The 23,829-nt window shown below is 37.1% G+C and overlaps 1 protein-coding gene across 6 annotated transcripts in view; it reads left to right on the plus strand.

Annotated features, from left to right (window-relative positions):
* The window catches only part of PTPRD (protein tyrosine phosphatase receptor type D), a 1,297,083-nt gene that overhangs the window by 1,154,540 nt on the left and 118,714 nt on the right, over nt 1-23,829 (plus strand). For 5 of the 6 annotated variants that reach the window (XM_052775887.1, XM_052775885.1, XM_052775888.1 and 2 more), the window contains 9 exons: nt 297-407; nt 1,785-1,796; nt 3,814-4,083; nt 4,751-5,332; nt 14,646-14,779; nt 16,034-16,178; nt 19,572-19,877; nt 20,853-21,046; nt 23,037-23,063. In XM_052775887.1, coding sequence (XP_052631847.1) covers nt 297-407; nt 1,785-1,796; nt 3,814-4,083; nt 4,751-5,332; nt 14,646-14,779; nt 16,034-16,178; nt 19,572-19,877; nt 20,853-21,046; nt 23,037-23,063 — 1,781 coding nt within the window. Of the gene's footprint in view, nt 1-296; nt 408-1,784; nt 1,797-1,852; nt 2,632-3,813; nt 4,084-4,750; nt 5,333-14,645; nt 14,780-16,033; nt 16,179-19,571; nt 19,878-20,852; nt 21,047-23,036; nt 23,064-23,829 lie in introns of those variants that run through there. The other variant, XM_052775890.1, reaches the window with a different exon arrangement.

Genomic DNA, 23,829 nt, shown 5'->3' on the forward strand with positions numbered 1-23,829 from the left:
GAAGCAGTCTCACCCATCTTCATTTTAACGGTTTAGGAAAGAGTATTGTTTAAAGAGGGGGTTTTTTTTGCCAAATGCAAATTGTTTTCCTGTGCTAGCACTGATGATGTGAAAAAAATAATCTCTTTGTTTTTTTCATTGCATCATTTTCTGTCTGTGCACCTTAGCAAGAAAATGAACCGACGTTGAGTGGACCTTCGCATACAAGCTTTTCATATTTTTAAGCCGTGTATTGTTATAGATAGAAAAAGCTTCCTCTGACCGTGTCTTTGGCAATGTATTTTATATTCATACAGGTGCCCTCCAAATTGAACTGAGTGAAGAATCTGACCAAGGCAAATATGAGTGTGTTGCAACCAACAGTGCGGGTACACGCTATTCTGCCCCTGCCAATCTATATGTCAGAGGTAGGAATGACATAACCCTGGCATCTGCTCTTCATTCAAGTTCAGGGCTAAGATACTCTCAGGATCTCTACAGTTACCACTGTAATAATCAAAATGCCATGATAAATGTGTCAGTCATAAAATTCATTTAAAAGTGTAGAAGAAAGGCGTGGGGTTTGTTTTGTTCTTTTAAAGCACTCTTGAGTCCAGTCTATCCTGTGGGTTAAGGTTTGTAAGTATATTTATATCTTTACATCTTGACTTCTATTTTTCCTGCATTAAGTTAAATTGTGCTTTGCATTTATTTTCTTTTATTGGTTTTGTTTTCCTTTTCTTTTCAAACTCCTGAAGTGACTGCTTGGTGTGCTACTAATCAGCTGAGTGTAACCCCAAGGCATTGAGGTATATGCCTACCTGACCTCTGCTGCATAATTGCAAAGGAAAAGCTTCTAACTTTATAATAATATGTATGCAGAGCACAACTGTATTTTCTTCTTTTCTATTTCTTCTTTATATATATGTATGTGTATATATATATATATATTTATATATCTTTTGTGTAAGACTTGTGAGTGAACTGTAGTCCTTACAATGATAGTGGTCAATTGGCTACATTTTTTGAAGAAATTACCTATCTATATGACAGGTGTAATTAATAAAGAAACCTTTATATTCCTCTGTACATTAGTAGAAATGGTGAATTTTTTTTTAACATACGAAAATATTCTTTTGGTCCAACTAGAAGGAAGTCTTTGTTTCTGGCAGTATTTCCAATGGCTGGTTGATGTAGCTTTCTGTACAACAAAGCCTATTACATACATACATACATATGTGTATATATATGTGTGTGTGTGTGTGTGTGTGTCTACAGTATAAGGGGATGGGTGGGGGAAACAGGAATGAAAACATAAGCAGCTGTAAATGTTACTGTAGGGTGGATGACCTTACCAAAATACCTAGCTTGATTTTGAAATTTCTTTTAGAGCTGATTTTTCAATCAACCTGGTATGTTTTCATATGGTGTGACTCTTTTGGGTACTTAAAAAAAAAAAAGGAAAACATTTCATAGTTATGACATCCATAGAAAGTTATTTGATCTTTTTTTTTCTTTCTCTTGTCCTCCAACATACTGACTTTCCTGTACTGCATGAGGCATGTATACCTTTTTATCCAAAGGAAAATTTCAAAATTATGCTAGCTATTGTTTCTAACACCGTTGTAGCTGTGGAAAATGCTAACTTTTCAAGATGAGGTAGGAAGGTTTAATTAGAGCAAGTAGAGATGTTCAAGTAGCAGTTGAAAGCCTTGATATGGCCTTTTTACTCTCTCTGTGTTTCCCTTGTTTTTCTCCTTTCCTCATTTCATTGTGTTCTGCATCAAACCCCCTACATCCCTCAGAGCTGCGAGAAGGTTGGTGTGTTTTTTACTTTTTACCCACCTTACAAAACTATTAATTAAAACAATAACAAAGAATACAAATGAAATGAATGTAGCTGCATTGTGGCATTTTTTAAGTTAGTGTTATGTTTAAGCAGAGAATGCCCTGGTCACGGCTTTTGATGAGTGCTGGTATCTAACTGTTGTGCATGATAAGAGAGAATGAACTTGGATGCATGGCAACCTTTTTAGCTTTAACACTAACGTCTAGTAAACTTGGTCAGTGTTCCTGCTTTTTCTTCCCTTTAATTGCTTGTTTATACTGATGCCTGCTTTTCAAGGAATGGTTTCAGCAGTTGCTTTTCTAAACAGCCTGCGCATGAAGACTAAACTCTCCTTTGTCTATAAGGATTGTGTTCAATACAAGAAATTCCTCATTGCCTGCCACTTGCTTTGTGTGGCCTCTATGAACTGGCCGCTTATGGATGTTTTGCTGTCTGCTTGTTCCCCTTCTGCCTGTCATTCACTCATGAGGCCATTGCAGTAAGCCCCTCTGAATCCACAGAAGATTACAGAAATTTAATCAAACATAGTGGAAAGGTTTCAGACTAATACAGTTTTCTCTTTTTTTTTTTTTTTTAAACTCGCTAATAGTCTTTTATTTTACTTTTTATTTTTGCTGAATTTAAACTGTCTTAATGATTAGCCTCTGTTAAACCCAAATAAATACAGTTTCGGGTACACTGTCCAATGAAAGGCCTAAATACAAACCTACCTCTCTCAGCTACCTCTCTCTCTTCCACTTCCCCCACACATGTGCACACCACTGAGAATATTTGAAGCAGGAACACTGATCTGTTATTGCCTGGTAATTTTCTCGGTGTTGTGTTTGCTTAAATATTAACTACTCTGTTAGTGCAATGTCCTGCTATGTGTTTAAGGTTGCTACCCCTTGCTATCAATACAGAAATGTCTAATATTATCGATCCTTATAGCTTATTTTGCTTTCCCTTAACTGTGAGCATAGTGGAATCCTGAATGTTAAATGTTCTGCTATTTTCCCAGTGGCCCTTCCTAACAGTTGCTTTTTAACCACATAAACTTAATCTAATTTCCTTCTCCCTCAAACTCTATGCTCCTCTTAAACTCTTCTATCTGTCAGCCTATCCTATCCCATCTCTCTCAAGTTTTCTTTCCTCACCCAATATGTTTTCTTTTTGAGTTCTTTTTCTTTCTGCAGTTTTTACTCAGACATTTCCCTAAGCATGATTCTCTGTTGATTCTGTCATTTGCTTGCCTGCATGACCAAATCCAGTACTTTGTACTGGCTTTGCCTAGTTTCTTTCTGTGACGATATCTATATCTATATATATATATATTTATATATATGTATATATATGTGTATATATATATATTTGTATCTGTGTGTAATTATATTTTTTTTTCTATGTTTGTTTCAGTGTTAGTGTGAGGTCTTGAGGCTGCATCTACTTTGAGTCTGAAAGCAAATGAAATTGCACTTTCAATGTACTGTAGGCAATGTGTTCCAGGACTGCGATGTGACAATGTGGCCTAGCACATTTATTCACATCAACTGGAAGCATTCAGCATTGAAGTTGGTTTTGGTAATCAACTCAAGCATGCTGTTGGCCTTCCAGTTTTCTTCTGTGCATATATATATGTATGGGCATATAAAATGCATATATATATGTGCGTGTGTGTGTGCGCACGCGCGTGTGCGTGTGTATATCTTTTGCATGGTGTTTGTGTATTGTTAGTATGTAGTTAGTTAACTGTGGGGCCCTAATAGGTCTGAATCAGCCTTTATATGAATGTGCCTAATAATATCCTCAAGTAAATATAGAATAATTCACATTGTGTGCAGACAAAATTCTTGTTTAGTCTCATGTTTCTTTTACACATATTTTCTGGCAGATCGGAATAACACATTAAAATGTTAAATTGTGTCTGTACACTGCATGTAGTCTGTATGCAAGACTCAGTTTCTTTTTTTGTATATGTTATTACCTTTTTCTGTGTTTTGTTCCAGTTCGACGGGTCCCACCGAGGTTCTCTATCCCCCCCACCAATCATGAGATCATGCCTGGCGGGAGTGTAAATATCACGTGTGTTGCGGTGGGGTCACCAATGCCATATGTGAAATGGATGTTAGGAGCAGAAGATTTGACACCTGAGGATGATATGCCAATAGGGAGGAACGTCCTTGAGCTTAATGATGTCAGGCAGTCTGCAAACTATACTTGTGTTGCTATGTCTACCCTTGGTGTTATAGAAGCAATAGCGCAGATAACTGTCAAAGGTATATCCCGAGCACAAATATTTGGACATAGTTCAGTCTATTCTTTCATTCATTGCCATATTGGGAGGAAATATATTGCATTGAAAGGGACTAAATGCCTCTTACCCACTTAAATCAAGAGGGTAAATATTCTAGCCAATCACTAGCATAAGACAAAATACAGATTCAGACAGCGATAATACTAGTAAATAAGCTAATCATAATATTCCATTATTCTCCTGTGTCTACTTGCATATACTTGTCAACAGCAAGAGCCTTTAAGAACCAGTCATTTGATTTTTAGAGTTTCTGGGTATCCAAGTATCATGTTCACTAAGTAATTGGAAACTAGAGGTTCCAAAAATAGCTGAAAATTAAACTGTAATGGTGCACTGCCTGTCTATAAGATTCCTCTTCTGCATATGTTTATGGGATCTATTACAAAAGTCAGTATCATTAATTTATATCAAATAAACCTTACACTACAAAACTTTAAGATTTTCTGATAGATTTCTGGAGTAAATCATAATTGCCAAAAGCTTGCTCTGAACAGATCACACCTTTCCATTCCAATCTTCCTGTTTTGTTTTTGTTGTTGTTGTTTGTTTTGGGTTTTAAGCTGCTTATTGTAATAATTAATGTCTACAGTTACATAGTGCTAACTGTATTTTTTGGCATTTATCTTCAGCCTTACCCAAACCTCCTGGAACACCTGTGGTGACAGAAAGCACAGCAACAAGCATAACATTGACTTGGGATTCTGGAAACCCTGAGCCAGTTTCTTACTACATAATCCAACACAAACCCAAGAACTCTGAGGAGCCATATAAAGAAATTGATGGGGTGGCCACAACACGCTATAGTGTGGCTGGCCTAAGCCCATATTCAGAGTATGAATTTCGGGTAGTTGCTGTAAATAACATTGGGCGAGGGCCACCCAGTGAGCCTGTGTCAACAAGGACTTCAGAGCAAGCACCTTCAAGTGCACCACGCAATGTGCAGGCCCGTATGTTGAGCTCTACCACTATTTTGGTACAGTGGGAAGAACCTGAGGAACCTAATGGACAAATACAAGGTTACAGAGTTTATTACACCATGGACCCAACTCAACATGTCAACAGTTGGATGAAGCACAATGTGGCTGACAGCCATATTACCACTATTGGGAATCTGGTACCCCAGAAAACATACTCTGTGAAGGTTCTTGCTTTTACTTCTGTTGGGGATGGACCACTTACTAGTGACATTCAAGTCATCACTCAAACAGGAGGTAAGCTACTAATGAACAGAACTTGTACAAAAAAATTAAATACATGCAGAAAATTTGGCAGAGAGAGAATTTGAGTTTAAAATGTGGAAAAAAACTTCGTCTCAAGGATAGCCAGTTTTTTCAGGCAGCTTTTGCAGATAACATTTTCTCAATCCCACAGTGCAAGTTACTATTGAAGAGTGGAAATTATCCCTTCACATTTTCATTTCTTTTTTCATCAATCTCAAGAAGTTTAACTGAAGTCTCAGGGAGACCTTCATCCTGGAAGTGGCCAAATGTTATGGCTTCTATTTGGCAGTGCTCTCTGCATCAGAAGTGTTTATCAAGTAGTTCTTCACAGCTTTCTTTGAATTACCTGTGTTGGTGGGGTTTGTTTAGGTGGCGTGTGGTTCCCTTATGCTACATCACTCTAGTGAATCTTGCTTTTGGAAATTTAAAATGTATGTGTAGTGCATGTATATTCAAATAGTTGGTGAGGTTCTCAAAACACATAAAACATGAAAACATTAAAAAAAAACAACAAACCATTATGAAGGTTCAAGCGAGCAGTTCTGTACACTTTGGATTTATAAATCAAATCCAACCTGCCCCTACAAAATGCATACCACAAGGTCACTATTTTCTTGTTTTATGTTTGCAGTTAGGTTGTTTTGTTTCTGTACAGGAGTTTTAGGTCCATGAATTAGTTTTATTAGCAAAAGACAAGGAAGCATAGTGGGGAACATTGCAGAGAATTTTTATGAAATCAAAAGCAAGAAGCTCTGGTGGAACTACACTGCAGAAAGTGTTTTATTGTAGCAATAAGAAATAAAAGCTCCCTTTGTCTAGTGGTTTAGAGAAAGCTGTATGAAGTATTACTGTAGGTCAGTGATTGCCTAGAAATATTATATAATACTAGTTGAATTTTTTAGTATTGGAAAGTTTTCTGTTGAAGAATTTAGCATCCCTCAAATTCTTAAAAAATGTATCTCTAAAATGTAACTGTAGACACTTATGTTTCATCCACTTTTTACTTCTGCGTTTTACCAATATGCAATTAAGAAGGAACAGAAATTGAAGCATTGTCCTCAAACCTTTTTAAGTGTTGTGTTACACAAAGGTCTAGGTGTTACCTTTTGCAGTATCTCAGCTGAGAAGTTACTAAATTAACTTTTTTAGACCTTCTAGTGGTACATTAAAATGTGTCTGTGTGCACATGAAAATGTAAATAGGTACACCAGTTTAATTTTGGCAATTGTAACCTTTTTCAGGGACTGGTTTTTATATTGACATCTGATTTCCTTTTGAATCCAACTGCAAAAAGCTTTTAAAGAAGATTTAGTGAGCTCCTCATCTGTGTTTTCACTTACAACTGTAAGCCTTTTAGATTAGCAAGAGTTTGTCAGTGGCTTCCCCAGAGAAAGATGAAGCAATCAAAATAATGAGCACTGAGGCTCAGCGGGACCAGCCCAAGTTACATTACTTGCTGAGGTCACTTTGGAAAAGTTTTGTATATTAAAACCTTTATAGAATTTGCCATTAAACGTGCCCATCTGTTTCTGATTACTGTTGCAATCTGAAGAAATTATGGCAATGTTAACAGTGCAGGAGCCATTCTCAGTACCTGTTTTCAACTTCGTAACACAGTTGACTTGACATTGTTTATTTGTGACTATGTTAAAAATCAAATGAAAACCAAAAATGTGGCATACGAAAGGCAATTTTAAGCACTGATACTTGTGCTTGAAATATAAACATTTTAAATCATAAAAGAGAAAAATAGCTAAGAAAGTCTAGTACAGTTCTCCAGTTAAGGGTATGTTTAAAAACTAAGATTCTCCTATCTTTCTATCCAGCAGTTTCTCTTCAGCGAACACTGCAGAATAAAATGCCCTCCTTGCCCTTCTCTTCCAGATTTGCTGTAATCTAAATCTGAATATGATTGTTTTGGTTTAAGTCTTTGTCAAGATGAAACTCATCCACATAAATATAGTGAATTAAAAAGTGCCATTTAAAAACAGCAGAAATTGATTTAATGGAAACATATGTAAAAGAGTAAAAATAGGAATGGGATGGTAATTATGTTTTGATTGATTTTTTTTTTCCTTTTTTGAAACAAATAAGCCTGTCATTGCAAATATGTAGTATAACCCTTATGCTTACTTTGGGGATATTAGAGTGTATATACAACAAAACCTGATTTACAGCTGTGACTTACAGGCTCTGTTAGCTTGGTTTCCTTCAAAGCTTTCCTCCCATATGTGTATTCTGATCTTTGGAATGAGATTATAAAAAATTAATAATTGGGTTTAAAAAAGCCTGTTTATGAGAATCTTTGCTTTCTTAGTACAGCAGAATTGTTCTTTTGAAATGGCTGTATGAGTGGTTTCTCTCTTTGCAGGTTAGCCGAAACTCTGCTGATAGTGAAAATTAGGTCTAATTAAAATATTAATTAGGAACACGTAATTTGAGGGGAAGAGAAAGAAGCATTTTTCAGACAACCAAACATAAAAAAAAATAAAAGTTTTATGTTCAGTTTTGTGTTTCAGTATTCTGCTTAAGCATTTTAAAGGAAAAGCCATGTCCTACTGCCCAGTTGTTTTCAGCAGTGTTTTCTTTACTGTAAAAAGACACCATTTTAAGAAATTTAGTAATCAGAAAACAGTTGTAGAGCTGAGCCTTTTGAATAAGGGAAGATCAATTCCAAAAGCTATACCTAAGAAAGTCCTTATTCTGCATTTTGCGTCAAAGGATTTGATTCTGCTAAGGATGGAGTCAGGACTGGTATATTATTTAGATGAATTGACTTACTGACACCAAATTTTAGAATAAAGAAATATTGATATAAGCTTTAGTGTGATACTTCTTGTGCTTTTTCTTTATTTCAATAGAAAACAAAAGCTCTGTTGGTTTGTCTCCATTTAGCTGCCCAGGACACACTTCTCATGTATCTTCTCATATTTTCTTCCTTTTCTTAAACTGGTCAAAAGTACACATACATTTTAACCTGTGTGTACCAGGAAAATTCTTGAGCTTTAAAATGAATGTGTGGGTTTGAGTGTGGTTTGGGTTGGGTGGGGTTGGGTTTTAATATGCAAAGAGAGGATAGCTACTGAAGGAATTCAGAGGATCCTGGTTTTGTTCTGAGCTTAGGTAGAAAGAGGGGACAGTGAGAGATGCACAGGGTCTCTTAGGTAGTGGATTGTTGGAGAAAGAGAGAGAAAAAAATATTCTGGGAAATGAATGTGTACCTGTAAACATATGCTTCTTTAACAAGAACTTACAACATAAAACATATTGTTAATTTTAAACCAAGGATTGGCAGTGGTTTGAAGACTAAGGATTATTACAGTTATAAAAGGCTAATCTTTTGAATGTATGGAAAAGGACAGTAATGAGAAGGTCAAGTATCTGACTTGCAGGGCTCATAAACAGAGCCTTAGCTTAAGGGGAAATGAGTTAATGGTTCTGGAGTTCTTACTGTAAAAGAAGATTAGAAATTCAGAGGAAGGAGTCTGTAGCAAGGGAATACAGTTCTGTGTTGTAGCAAGCTAGCTACTTTGCCAGACATTTCAAATTTTTTCATGAACACATGAACAGGGAAACCTCATGTCTCTGAATCTCCACAGTACTAGTCTCCTTGTGAAGCATTTCATGGAAAAGGACTTCCACAAGGGAAGGGTTGAGAGCACACAGCTGGAAACTCAGCTGTGATGCAAGGAAGCAGGTGGAAGGAGGATAATGTGGAGCTGAGGTGGGGTGCAGGATGGGTTTTAAGTGACAAAATTCCCCTTAAGGGATGTTTCTGGTCAGGTAGGAAAGAACAAGCTTTTGAATAATCCCTCTGCTCTCAAAGCACAGTTAACTTCTGTTAAATGCCCTAGTCTCTGTGTTTACTTCATTTAAATGCTAACATGATGACACCAATATTCAGGATGTTACCCTCACACACTGATTTTTCTAGCTTATAATCTCCCTTTCTTCTGTTTAGAACACAAAATAGGGTATGGTGTTTTGTTTTATTTTTAATATGATTTTTTCCTTGTCCAGAATTCTGATTTTTGCAAATATGTGCATGAGTACTGGAAATGCATACACATTACTTTTGTCGCTGAACTTTATTACGGAAAAATGCAGCCTGAAATAATTTTAAGATGACTCTACTGCTACACTGTAGAAATAAAGTGTAGACAGAATTACTCTGAAAAATAATTCATCTCTTCACTGTGTTCTCTAGTCATTCAAACAAGACTATGCAGACTCTGTCTTTAAGACTGACCAATATGTTTATTTTTTTCTGTGGGCTTCCTCCATGTCAGTTACACATATTATTTTAAGAAAGCAGTTATTTTTGGAAAATGTGCTGTGCTTTTCAGACATTTAAAGTGTATTTTAGTTAATTATTTTGAGTACTGTGGTTCTGTGTTTGACACTGCAGAACTGCAAGCCTCAGCTATCTTCAGACTCATTTGAAGAGGTTATTTCTGTTGTAGCAGAAAGACAGAGGGAGAGCAGATGCACATATAATTCGTACATTACCCAATTTATTTTGTAATTATATTCCATGAGAATTTGGTATTTCAAAAAGTACAAGTATTGTTTTACAAAACAAAAACTCCAGGACACATTAACTCTTCAACTGTAAGAGCTTCTCTGTAGAGCTTCATGCTTCTTCCAGAGCAAGCAGAAGCATAAACTCTTGTTCCTTTTCAGTCCCCAATTGATTGTAAATTCTCTTGATCTGTCTATTGTCCTTTGCAAAACTGATTCCTGATTGAACTGATAGAGTTTTGCTCTAGGTATAGATTTCACCCTGGCAATGTCACGGGGCCCTTTCTAGCCTGGAGACTCTCCTCTCTTTCCAGCATCACTTGCAAATCCAGCACAGCCCTGGAGTGTTTTTCTGGTTACCTCAGCCAGCTGAGGAGCTGTATAGGGACCCAAAGTGCCTTCCCGATTTGAGATCCCATTTTATGATTCTGTTCTGGCACTTGAATAAGGGATGGACATAGGACCACATATGAAGGACAAGGTCCAGCAATCTGTGTTTGTTTCTGGTTATCCAGCAATAAACATGGAGGACTAGGCAAGCAAAGGTGTAGAACTTGGTATGAAGTTTTGAAAAGACTAACTCTGGACTTCCTTCTTTGTTTTGTCACTGCATTGTACTGTTTCATCATTTGTACTATGTCATGTTTACAAGCAAGAAATATAAAGAGGTATACCAGTACACAGGGAAGTTACTGGTTTTGACACACGTTTGTAGAGCACATTGACCTCAAAGCAGAAAAGACAGAAAAGACAATATTGAGAGAAAGCTCATGCAAAAAGATCCCGTTCAGTGAGCTGACCATGTACAGCACTAATATGGAAAGTTAGATTTTGTCTGTGTAACTAAAAACACTTCAGCAAGAGTATAAAGTCCACTTACATATATTTTCCAGTTTCCCTAGGTTTTTTTCATCTCTGAAGGAGACTAGTACCTTCTGTCAGCTCCTCCAGCTTAGCTTAGTTCCCATGTGCCACTGAAGAATTTTTTGAACAGTTGTTGTGTGTTCTAGGCATAAATCCTAAATCGTTTAAAAGTTATCGTTCCACTTTCTTATCTGGTACTTTTTCCTTGGCTTAAGCCTTGGGTTCCCTACCAGAGTTTATCGACAATACTGTTTGTTTAGTTTCTGTTATTTTGTTTTTGTTTTCTTTCTCCTCCATCTTCTCTATGTGTTTGGAGCAATGTGGATTTTCCTGTCACCTCTTTCTTCTGTCAGTGTTTTTAGCTTCAGAGTTGCCTAACTGATTGAAAAATGTGAGGGGAGACTGGATTTTGCAGCAAGATATTATTTTGGCAAACAGCATTTGTGAAAGTCCAATTAACCATCAACTTGTCTTATAAAATGATAGAGAATTGCAGACCTAAGACAATAAAGGTGTTTTTTTGAAAGGAATACTTGAAGGATGAAGGTCTTAAAACGTGCAGAGACACAGGATATACCCTTCATTCTCCATGTGCTGCCATATTTATTCAAACGAATGGTACCAGCCTTCATGTGGGTCACTTGACTGGTCATTTACTATTACTGTCTGGCTGTGTTCTACAATTCATGTATCTGTACGTTAATCACAGATCATAGCATCACAGGACAATTCAGGCTGGCAGGGTGATCTTCTGGGGAGCTCTGCAGCCCCAGCTCCTGTCCAGAGCAAGCTCAGCCATGGGGTCAGACTGGCCTGCTCAGGTCTTCACCCAGTTGAGGCATAAAACCTCCCAAGGCTTGAGACAGTCCAACCTCCCTTGGCCCTGCCTCCAGCACTGGGGTGTCCTCATGGGGAAAAGGCTTCTTCTTATCTCCGGCCTGAGCCTCTCATGTCTCAGCAGCTTGTGCCACCGTCTCTCGCTCTCCTGCCATGCACCGCTGTGAAGAGCCCAGCTGCGTCTCTTCCGTCCCTCCCACTGATGGCGGACATGCCGTTGCATGCCCCTGAAACTATCCCTTCTCCCAGTTGAAGCAGCACCAGTCTTACAGTGTCTCTTTGCAGGGCAAGGGCCCCCAGCGCAGAGCCATCTTGCTGAGAGTCAAAAACAGAGGCAGTACCCAAATGCAGTCTGATGGGCACTGAGGAGAAGGGACAATCCCTGCCCTCCCCTGGCTCTCAGGGCCATCTGCTGCTGACACAACCCCAGGCACCACTGGCCTTTGTTGCTACCTGGGCACACAGCTGGCCCCAGCTCAGCTTGCTGCCTGCCACGGCCCAGGGCCATCCCTCACAGCTGCTCCCTGGCCCCGTCAGCCCCAGCCTGCATCCCTGCAGCACTCTGCCTCCCTGGGAAAGGGCTGGCTGAATTTCATGAGGAACCATTGGCCTGTTTCTACCCCCTCTCCAGCTCCCTCTTAAGAGCAGCCTGGCCCTCAAGTGTATCAACTGGTCCCACACAGCTTGATGTCGTCTGCAAACTTGGAATATGTGCCCTCCATCCCCTCCTCCAGGTCACTAATAGACATGTCAAACACAAGATGGATAGCATGACACAGATAACATAAGCTGCTGTTTGACCTGCTGTGACCAGGCAAAGGTGATTTTGTAACTCCAACCATGCTGCTCAGTTACTTTGCCAAAATAATTTTTTCCCTATCCTTTGATACACATTGAAGGAAATAATTTTCTGCACAGGTCAGTTTTAGCAGTTTTTAGCTTTTTGTCAGATGAAGCAAACAAAATCCCTACAGCCAGGTACCTGCCTGAGTTTCATGAGATACATTTGGATCAACCTGTAGCAAAATGAACACTTCCAAATCACTGTCTAGACTCCAGATTTTATTACAAAGTTTTGGCAAGCCTGCAGTGGGGCTCCACATCTGCTTTAAGCCATCTTCAACAGGAGACAAATCTGCAGCAGTTGTCTGATATTGTTACTCAGGAGTGTTTTGAAGCAGCTAACAACCTTTTTCATAAAATCATAGAATGGTTTGGGTTGGAAGGGACATTAAAGATCATCTAGTCCCAACCCCCCTGGCCAAGGGCAGGCACACCTTCCACTTGATCAGGTTGCTCAAAGCCCCATCCAACCTGGCCTGGAAAAATTCAGGGATGGGGCATCCACAACCTCTCTGGGCAACCTGTTCACCCAGTAAATGCATTTATACAACTATGCTATAGATTTGCCAAGTTAAAGTTTGATATAGTGTTATTTCAGAATCTGTTTCAAAGTTAGAAATTATCCAGTTATTCTGCTCGCTCCCTCTTAATTTCAAATCCATTCAATTTTTAAAGGATACAATTAGAAGTATTTCTGTGAAAAATGCTTTGTTGATATTTCCTGTAATTGCTCCCTGTGCATTGTGATCTTTTCCCTTTTGCACTTTGCAGTACCCAGGAAGTGATCTCTTTTTACACCAGACATCTTTTAGAAAAATAGCTAATTACCCCTTTCCTTTTTTCTTCCCATAAAGAGACTTGGTTTCCTGTTCACCCTCATTCCCTCAGAAATAGGCAACATCCTTCTACACCTTTCCTTTTCTATTTTGTCCTGTTTCTGAAAAAAAAAGAAAAAAAAAAAAAAGAAGTGAATGTTAGAGACTTGCAGCCTCCATACAGGAGCTTGAATATGCCCTTCATGTTGACAGGTTATCTGTCTGTTTAAAGGTTAGATATCAAACCTGCACCAGCATACATAAGGGCAGTGTTATCCACAGAGTGACATTCTGTAGAAGTCTGGGGAAGATAAGAATTACAATCACAAATTATTTTTACTGTTTGCTCCACAGTACTTTTAAGACTTTTACTGTATAAAAGAAACATACTTGTAATGCTGCAATAAAATTCTACCCCCAAAAATGATTGTGAAACAATCATTATTGTCACATCCTACTTGTCACACCTGTTCTCAGTATGTGCTAAGAAGTGCATCTCATATTTTTCTCTTAAAAGATAAAAGCATGCCACATATTAATCTTGAAAAGCTAGAAATGCTGTGGAAGATGGTTTCATGCCTTATCAACGGCACTTCTAACTGAAAGTAACAGGGTTATATTTTGCTCTCTTTTCCCAGTCAATCTTATTATTTGCAGAAATAAATGAGGGTAACATTTAGTCTGGATAATTTCTGTGACCATTACACGAGACATAACAACAGAGAATGTTCTTGACTACTGGAATCAAAGTTGCGTTTTTAGTTATTGCAGTTAGAAAGCATTACTAGAAATTCAGCTATATTGATAAAAATACCAGTCATTAAAAGGACAGAAATATGTCACTTAATGAGAGTGTTAATGAAGATCTCTTCAGTAGTTTATAACTTCTTCAGGTTACAAAAACATTCAATATTTAGGTGTCTTCTTAAAAAGCAGAATTTGGTTAGTATCTTAATTTATGAGCTGAGCAAACCATTTTCAGATTTGGAAATGCATATAATGGTTTTAACACTTTCTTCTTGACTGTTCCAGCCAATCTTATGTAATACTAGCATTTCCCCATATACACACACATATGTACAGGTATATATTCGCGATTTCAGACATAGGTTATTAGACTGCTGGTATTCATCACCAGGCTTCTGTTCAATTGCATTTCAGGTATGTGTGCAGTATTTACACTGTGAAGCGTTTATTTGAAATTCTTGATAATTTGTGACATGAGAATTAAATATATCATTACTCTTTTTCTGAGCACAGATTAATTTATTTCATAGTACAGTTAATAAATTCGTTTAAGTTCAGTAAGTTCAATGGAAGTAATATTGTGTGAAATATTCAGATAATAGTTTAAACGGTTTGAAAGATAAGTGTTGAACTAGCCAAATAAACAATTGGCAACACTGCTCAACTTTTTTCCTTAGTGCCTGGTCAGCCGTTGAACTTCAAAGCAGAACCTGAGTCTGAAACGAGCATATTACTTTCCTGGACACCTCCACGGTCTGATACTATTTCCAGCTATGAACTGGTTTACAAAGATGGGGAGCACGGGGAGGAGGTAAGTGAAGAAACTATACGTCTTTTAAATCTTTGGTGAGTCAGACATAAAATGCTGCAATGGTTTAGAATTGATGGATTAGTCACTTTCTTTACTACAAATAACAATAGGCTGACAGTGTGTAAACAGCAGAAAATGCTGTCGGTGGTTACTAGCCAGTGGAACTTTGCTGTTGTTCGCAACGAGTCCTCCACAGAAGTTGCATCCGGTTTCAGACATTGATCATATCTCTCCAGGCCTGCTCCTCTACAAAGGCTTGGAAGCAGAAGTGTTTTGGGGCATGTTATGGACTCATTAAGATTTTTTGCACTTATACTTGGACTTTGAAGTCTATTTTCAGCCTTAGAGAATTTTTGTTTCTCTTTGCCACCACGTAAGAGAGTTCTCAAGTTTCTCTAAACTTTCAGTAATATTTGGGAAGAAAATACGTTTTTTTTTCCTAAAGATAAAAACCTGCTGTGGACTTTTTCTGTACCATTATTTCTTAAAAAATTTTCAGTTTGAGGACCGCAGTGGTGTTAGTACCATAGAATTTAGAATAAACTGTTCTTCTGATATGGAAAACATGTGATATTGCCAGGTGTCCCAGACAAAAGAAAAAAGCCAGCAGTCTCAGAAGGCAGCAGAGGAGTGTCAGGTTCATCGATTTCTCCTGCATCACCAAGTCATTGCTGATGTTTCAACTGAACTTATGTTTATGGCATATTCACACATATACTGTGAATGCATAAGCTTATTGTGTGGAAGGAGACCAGATCCATACTTCACTTCCAAATAGGACACAGGCCTCTGCTTAATAAGTTACCCTTTGGAAGAATTTGCTTCTTAATAATTTGAACACAAATTTAACTATGAGGTTAAACCCAAGATTACTCACATTATAAAACCCTGCAGTTCACTGTCATAAGAAGTAACTATAGGTAAGGCTTTGTTCATGTGTTACTGTCTGAAAAGCCTTTTATACTTTGTACACAGCTATTGCTTCCTCAAACAGTCAAACAATATTTCTGGCTATGAGTTTCACCCATTAGCTGTCAGCTTCAAAATATATCGTTCCTTAATGTGTGTTTGTCAAAAGTAACATATTCATTTTTGTTTTGGTTTAGTTTGGTTTTGTTCTGATTTATTTTCTTGAATTTAATTTTTTCTTAATGGGGTTATGATCAGAGTATAAAAGCATTTCTTAGACAGGCAATGTACAGAATTCAGAGTCACTGAATATTAATCAAGACTCCTCTTATTACCTACCTTTAGCAACGGGTTTCCACTGAACCTGCTACATCTTATCGCCTGCAAGGCTTACGGCCAAACAGCTTGTACTTATTCCGTCTAGCTGCACGTTCTCCGCAAGGCCTGGGTGCTTCGACAGCAGAAATCTCAGCAAGAACCATGCAGTCAAGTAGGTGTCTTTCCTTGCTAAATTTATTCCCTTGTCTTAGTATTTCTCGAAGAGATTAATCTCAGTAGCCCAGAGAGGCAGCAACAGAGAAAAAGGCAAAATGATGAAAATACAGCATTGATGGTGCTTAATACAGCAAAAGAATGCTTAAAATGTGTACTTTTGTAGGTGTATTGTGATCAACTTAATATGCGAGTGGCTCTTACATCACTTCAGAAAAAAACTCTATAAACCAGTGTCTAAGGAGACAATATTATGCTTTCATAATAATAATTTATTTTATGTTATAATAGGATAAAATGTTTTATCGTGCAATAGATGTACATTAATAACAGTCCTCCACCCATAAAATTCCGCCTGCCCAGTCTGCAGATTTCCTGTAATACTAAGTTGTTCTTGAAGCATCTTTCTGAAGTACAAAAATTTTGTAGAGTGGGTCAGGTTGAATATTTCAGACTGGACCAAAAGTTTTCTCATAACCATTCTTCTATAGTAGCTAATCATTCTGATTTTAAGTTAGATTTCTTTTAATCTAGGGGTTTTATGATGTTCAGTCAATTTTTACACCAGTAGAAAAATTGTCTTCTCACTGGATGCTTATGGAAACAGTGTCATGAAAATCATCACATATCTCTGAAAATGAGATGCAAAAATTTGTCAGGGATTTATATATACATTTTAAAATATTTAAATTAAGACTTAATTAAAACAATCAGATATTCAAGGATGATGTTCAGAAGTGCTACTCTTGCCTGATGAGTTATGCTTTCCTGACAGTTTGCATTACACTGTATCATTTTAAAACTTAGTGCAATTCTATTTGTATTTGTTTTAAATTTAATGGCCTTTTCTTAAAGTAGTATTATTCAAAACACAAAATTCAGATTCTCAATTGACATGATGCTTTTTAATTTGCACTCATGACAGATGTGATTACACTGTCATTCTTCGTTAGTGTTTTATATTAATAGTAATTAGTGTGACTGGAGATACAGTGCTGCAGAGCTTTAACCAAAGCTAAATGTCCTTCTGAAGCATTTCTAAGGCATTTAGAATAAGCATAAATGAAGATTATATAACACAAGGCTAGTTTAGAGATAGTGGCAAGGCACCTTTTAATTTTAGTAATACAAAATCAGTAATTTGATGAAGAAAAAGGTATTTATTTATTTAGCCATTTCAGCTATTTAGAATGCTCATTGTCTTATACTGGGTGAAGATTGCTTAGGCTGTGCATACAGAATAAACATCTAGGGGCCAAAGTTGCATGTTCCATATATAAGTACATTGCCATTTTTCCCTTCTTGAATATGAGAATATGTTATGCTTTTTTCTTATATCTTCAGATGGTAGGAAAATCCAATTGATTTCAGTGGGCCGACCCTGGTTAATTGCTGAAAAGATTGCAAAATCTTTTTTACAAAAATTGTGTATTTTAAGAAGAAAGTATATGCATTAATAAAACTGATTACACAAGTAGCCTACAGATTATCCTTGGTTGCATAAATGCAATATTTTGCATTTTCAGAGTATAATGGATTAAAAATTAATAAACTTATATGAGTTTATTAGCAATATTCACCAGAATACGCTATTGCCTTTCATCTTGGTTTCAGAGAAAGATGCTAGAGGGATTTATTTCTTTACATATAAGATCCTTAAGGGACATTTTACTTGTATTTTATTTCCTGCACAAGTTGATGGTAGAAGGGGACCAACATGTTTTGAGTACTTGGTTACTGAATTAGCCTAAAACCCCACCCCCAAATGTGATAATTCTCATCTGTCCCCCCATCCACCTCCTCTAGTTAGTTGAAATGCTGGTACATTCCATTCGGTTTTCCCTTCAGAAGAGCAGTGTACCATACTGAGTAAAAAGCCATTGATCCCTGTAGAAGAGCTGCAGGGAACCGAAAGATACATGTGTAAATGCAATAGGTCACAGCAGGGTCCTAGGCTTTCTCTGTTGCTTTAATTTTGTATGATGTGCCTAGTATAAGTACCAGAAATCCATTTGTTTCTTTTTTCCCTTAAGAAATGCAAGAAAATAGTAGGGGGAAAGAAAAAAAAAGTGCCATAAAGATCTTGCACCCCAAATTTATGTTTTCCTTACAAGAGAGAAGTCAGAAGTATGAAAGGAGTCCACGTCCACTACTTCTACGAGTGAATTTGAACTGTGGCTCCTTTTTGGTGCAGTGAATGATCTCAGTTAGTAAGCATAGACTTTGCTAAGTCAAAGTACATTTAAGCACATAAATGCATACCTAACTTTCAGTACCTGAATTGTCTCACTGAAAGCAATGGAATGACATACATGCTTAAATGCTCTGGAGCCCGGAAAAGGTAGATGCGCTAAGACACTCTTTCAAGTACAAAGCAGTAAAGGTGAGCACTTTTGCTCTGGTAGATTGGTGCTGGTGACAAGAGATGAAACAAAGTCAGCATCTCTCACCGTTCTGATGTGCTGAGCTTGTGAACTCTCTTTGTAAAATGAATACCTGCTTTCTTGACACATTGTTTGGGGGTAGATTTTTTTTTTTTTCCCTATAGAAGTTACCTACATTACTGGTAGGATTTAATTCTTTGCTAGCAAAGGTGTCTCCAAGAGGAGTTAAAAAAATAAAACTGACAGCTGATCTAGGGTAAGTACAAGTTACAGTCAGAATCAACAAGCCTGTCACTTTTTCCTGGTAGGTAAATCTTTGACTAAGACTTTCTTCATCCTCTATTGACTGCATGCTCCTAGTATGTGGGCTACAATAAAAGTTTCAGTAAATGCTTTTCATTTAAACGTAATTTGTGGTTGACTTGTGCCAGGCAGACTCAGTTATAAAAAAAAACTGAAAAAATAGGTTTTCAGGTGGGGAGGCTACAAAAATGGCAATTTATGGAGCAATTTCTAGCAATTATTGCAAGTTTTTAGGAGTTCTGTAAAAAGAGAACTTTTCTCAAAGAAAGTAAACCCAGTTGAAGGGGCTATGTCCAAATTTGCAAGTAAATACATGTCATGTGTCATTTAAAATATTATAGCTTGCACTAATTGCAATGATTATAATGATAGATCAGTAGTCATAGAAGTGTCACGTTTTTGTTTTATTTCAAGAAGAATTTTAATTACAGGTAGGTAATATTATTTTGAGGTTTCATTTTCATGTATTTCCCCTACATCCTTTTTCACCATTTAGTTGGTTTATTCATTTTCAGTTTCCTTATGTTAATAAGCCAAGGTGCATATGATTATCTGATGTTTTGCCTTTTTAAGTTTCTACTTTTGGGGGTTTATTTTTTATTTTCATTTGGTTGTCTTTTTATTTATTTTTTTCTTTTGTTCATTTTTTTCAATCACTCCTATCCTTTCACTCAAATCCTCCTTTAACTCACTACTGAAATTAGAGCCATCAGCTCCTCCTCAAGACATTAGTTGCACAAGCCCCAGCTCCACTAGCATTTTGGTAAGTTGGAAACCTCCACCGGTGGAAAAACAGAATGGCATTATCACTGAATACTCCATCAAGTACATTGGGATTGATGGAGAAGATGTCAAGCCCCATGAAATTTTGGGAATTTCCTCGGACAGTACCCAATACCTTTTGGAACAGCTGGAAAAATGGACTGAGTACCGGATCTCTGTGACTGCCCACACTGATGTTGGACCTGGCCCAGAGAGCTTAGCAGTATTGATTCGGACAGATGAAGATGGTATGTTGCCTCCACTACATCAGTTTGCGCCTCTATGACTCTCTGTCGATCTGCTGTCTTTTGTATAGCCTAACAGTATTTTTTTCTGCTCCTCTTTTTTTCCCAAATCACAGATATTATCAACCTTTGAGTTTTTTAATCAAAGACTTGTCCTTTCTACACCATTTTTATATTTGTTTTTTTTTTTTTTTTTAACAGAAAGTACCTTTTTGTGAGTGACATGATTTGCTGCCCCTTTAAGCCCATACATATCCTTCTTGCTCCTCTTTTAACATAAAAAAACCTCTCAGGAGGAAATCTTTCTGCCTTTTCCTTGATTTTATAGTCATTGTTATTTTTAAACACTTATGTCTATGAACCTTTTTTCAGATTTTGGTGGGGTTTTTTTACTGCTCTCTTGTTCCATGTTGTGCTTTTTGATTTGTGTTTTTTGGGGAGTGGGTTGGTTTGGTTTTTTTGTTTTAATCTTGGAAAACTGATGCTCCACACGTTTTGTTTTCTTCCATGCTTGAAAGTGACAGAAGACAGCCCTATTACGAGCCTCATTTTACACTACTGAAAAAACAAAACAAAACAAAACAAAAAAACCCCAAAGAATTTAGCAAACAAAAATAAGGGAAACTTTTTTTGAAATCTTTTGTGGTTTTATTATTAGTAGTATTAGTATTATTTCAATGATTAAAATATCTCTTTGTACTATAGTGCTTTGAATTTCAAAGCATCTTCCTTGGCTTTTGTACATTTTTACATGTTTTTCTATTTCTCTAATGCTCTTTTTTCTTCCATTTTTTGCATCAGTCATGTTTTTTGATCTTTTCACTGAAAGGTAGAGCAGATTGGTTGAGCATTTTCATTTGTTGAACAATTTGTATTCTTCAAAGAAAACTTAGTGAGTCTGCCCTTTTAAAAAAAAAGCAAAAGACATGGGTGGGACAGGTGCCTGTAATTCTCTTCTGTCCAATGATGTTGTTCCAGTTCCTAGTGGTCCTCCTCGCAAAGTCGAGGTAGAGGCTGTCAACTCTACTGCTGTTAAAGTGTCATGGCGCTCGCCTGTCCCCAGTAAGCAGCATGGTCAGATCCGAGGATACCAGGTCCACTATGTGAGGATGGAAAATGGAGAGCCGAAGGGTCAGCCCATGCTAAAGGACATCATGCTGGCTGATGCACAGGTAATTAGGGCATTTTATGTTCTTTTCTAGGTCACAGTGAAAACATTTTGTGTACCAGAGAGCTATCCAGAATAACCTTTTTTTCTTTCTATATTTCAGCCTATCAGCTAATGTTTTTTATCTCATTTTAACAACTTTTTTTCAGAATACTTACATTTAAAGATTCTTGGGCAAACCTAGGCACCCTTTTCTGTATAGGTGTGCAACTAAATGCTAAGCTGTTTCATTCTACTGGCTCTGCTAAACCTGGAGACTTCACCCTATACCTAAGCTCTGAAGTTTTAAAGCAACAGGTTGATCCGAGCCGGGTCACAGTCAATGTAGCAAACTGTGCACTGCCTGATCCACACACCTGATACTTCTTTGTTTCAATGAAAAACCTAGAATCATTAGAAGCCTGTGTTAGCCCGTTATTACAGTATTTCTGTCATTAGCGTGTATCCATCTCGCCACGCGTTTCACGGGAGCTGAATGCATTAGTGAAACTTCAGAAATCACTAAGGTATTTATATTTGTCATTACTCATATCAATAACTGTGCAATAGAATGAGTAGCTTAGTTTAAATAGGTATGGGGTTACTTATATTGCAGAATGTCCCATCTGTTTTATAAACTATGAGACATGATGAAATCAAAAGACTGATCACATCAAGTTTAAAAAGCTTCTAAAAATAGGATTTTACTGATTGGGATACACTAGTGCTCTGTAACACTGAAGGTTCCCAAAGCTCCTGGTCCTGGAGGAATCATCCTAAATTGAAACTATTATCAAGTTCTACTTGATATTGAAACTATTATCTCACTGCTAGCTCTCAATTTATGACTGGAATGACTGGAATGACTGGAAATGATAAGAAATTATGAACCTAGCATGAAGTAAAGAGTTAAATTTGCCTCTTAATCATTTTATGTGAATAAACAAATGTATTTTGGCTTCTCTTGTTTCTTTTTCCAGTCTTAGTTCTAAATTCCAGTACTGCAGGTACCTTTTTGAGAACAGGTCTCCTACACCTGCATTTTGCTGATGACCTTATTCTCCAAGTATTGTCTCTGTTCCTGGAGGTCTTTGTTGCAGTTTTACCTGCCAGTCTGTCTATCTGTCAATGTGTACTTAGTTACCTATTTTGCAAAACATGGTGTTCTTACAGCTTAAATTCAGTGGAGAGAAAGATGGAAACAGGTGGGGAGGCGGGAAGGGAAAGGGAAAAGGGAGAGGAGATGGAAAAGTAGATGATGCTGCACCTTGGTTCTCCCCTTCCTTGCACAGATTTTCACTTTCAACTTACATGTGGTAGTAATTTAAAATAATTTTAAACACTAAGAAGGTCAGGAACAGGAGACTAGATGAGATATTTGAGCCCAAATATCATAAAGGCAAGAGTCGCATTTCTTTTTTTGCCAAGTTTGGCTTTGACCTGCCTGTTTGCCATTGGTTCACTCTGGATAGTCACCTCCTTTCTCCTCCCGGCACTCCTTCCTGCGTATCATACTTCTGTGATAATGTGATCAGGGCTTGTGCAGGCATGGAGACCGTGATGGTAAAACATCAGTGTAGTTAGGTTTCAAGACTAAAACATCCTACTATTAATTTAAATAAGGCATTGAATTCATTTGGGAAACTCAAGCATATAGCCTAGTAACATGAATAAATAAACCAGGTAGCTTTTAATTCTGCCTTGGTAGCTTTTACTAATACAATCTATTATAAAATAGTACTACATAGTACAAAAGGATTCATTACTTATTTCATCTTTCAAGGAAAGAGAAGTGGCTGGGTTTTAGGGAGAGCAGAAATGGAATTTAAAATGCCTGGCCTGATTACATTAACCAAATTCTATGTGATTTTACATGATTAATTCAAATTGTACACGATTTTTCCAGACATCTTTAGTATTTATTTTACTATTAAGAAGAAAACATTACCTCAGCCAGGCTACAAATCTCTTCATTTCTTTTGTTTTTCCTTCCAACATTCTTTACTCTCAATCAGTGGGAATATGATGATACTACTGAACATGTGAGTAGTTTTTGACTGGCCAGAAAAACATTGTGTGTTGGGTTTGGGATTTTTTTTTCTTTTTGCTTGTTTGCTTGTAGCCTCCTTTTACTTTTTTTTATTTTTTTTGTTGTTATTTTCTTTTTTTTTTTTCATTTGCAGAAACGCATGCTCGTAACTTCAAAGGTTTTTCCCTTATGGCACTTTTTTCTTTTTTTCTTCTTTTCCCATGGAGAGTGGCGGTTACTGTTGCTTGCTTGTTCTGGGGTTTAGCATGATGCCAAAATGTACAGAACTGGTTTGCATTTTCTTCTTTTTGATGGCTGTCACTGACTTTGCCTCACAATTTCCTCTTTACAAGAAGGTGCTAGAAAAATTAAGCAAAAGTGGTTCAGGGTTGCATATCAATAGTCAGATTTTTCTGTATTCATTTTAAGGTTAACTTTTTTTTGTGTAGCTGAAAGGTGAAGTCAGTTGTGCTTTCTTTTTGGTAATTTGATAAATGTATTTTGTATGCTATCAGGAAAGCCAAATGCCCTGCAATGTTTATGCCCAATAGTGTTTGCTGTATCCAAATCACATTTTTAAATGACAGCACTACATGCAATCATATCTTTTACACCATGAAGTACTGTTTGGTTTAGATGAGGCTAATATCTTCATCACTGTTTAAAAGGATGGCAATTTTTTTTTTTTTTTGCCTTTTACAATTTTATTCTGTTACTATTAGGTGCAGTTTCCTTATGAAAGATGAGAAATCTGTCTTACTGATTTTGGCCTTTAGGAT

This window comes from Harpia harpyja, chromosome Z (genome assembly GCF_026419915.1).
Source record: "Harpia harpyja isolate bHarHar1 chromosome Z, bHarHar1 primary haplotype, whole genome shotgun sequence".
Classification (NCBI taxonomy): domain Eukaryota; kingdom Metazoa; phylum Chordata; class Aves; order Accipitriformes; family Accipitridae; genus Harpia; species Harpia harpyja.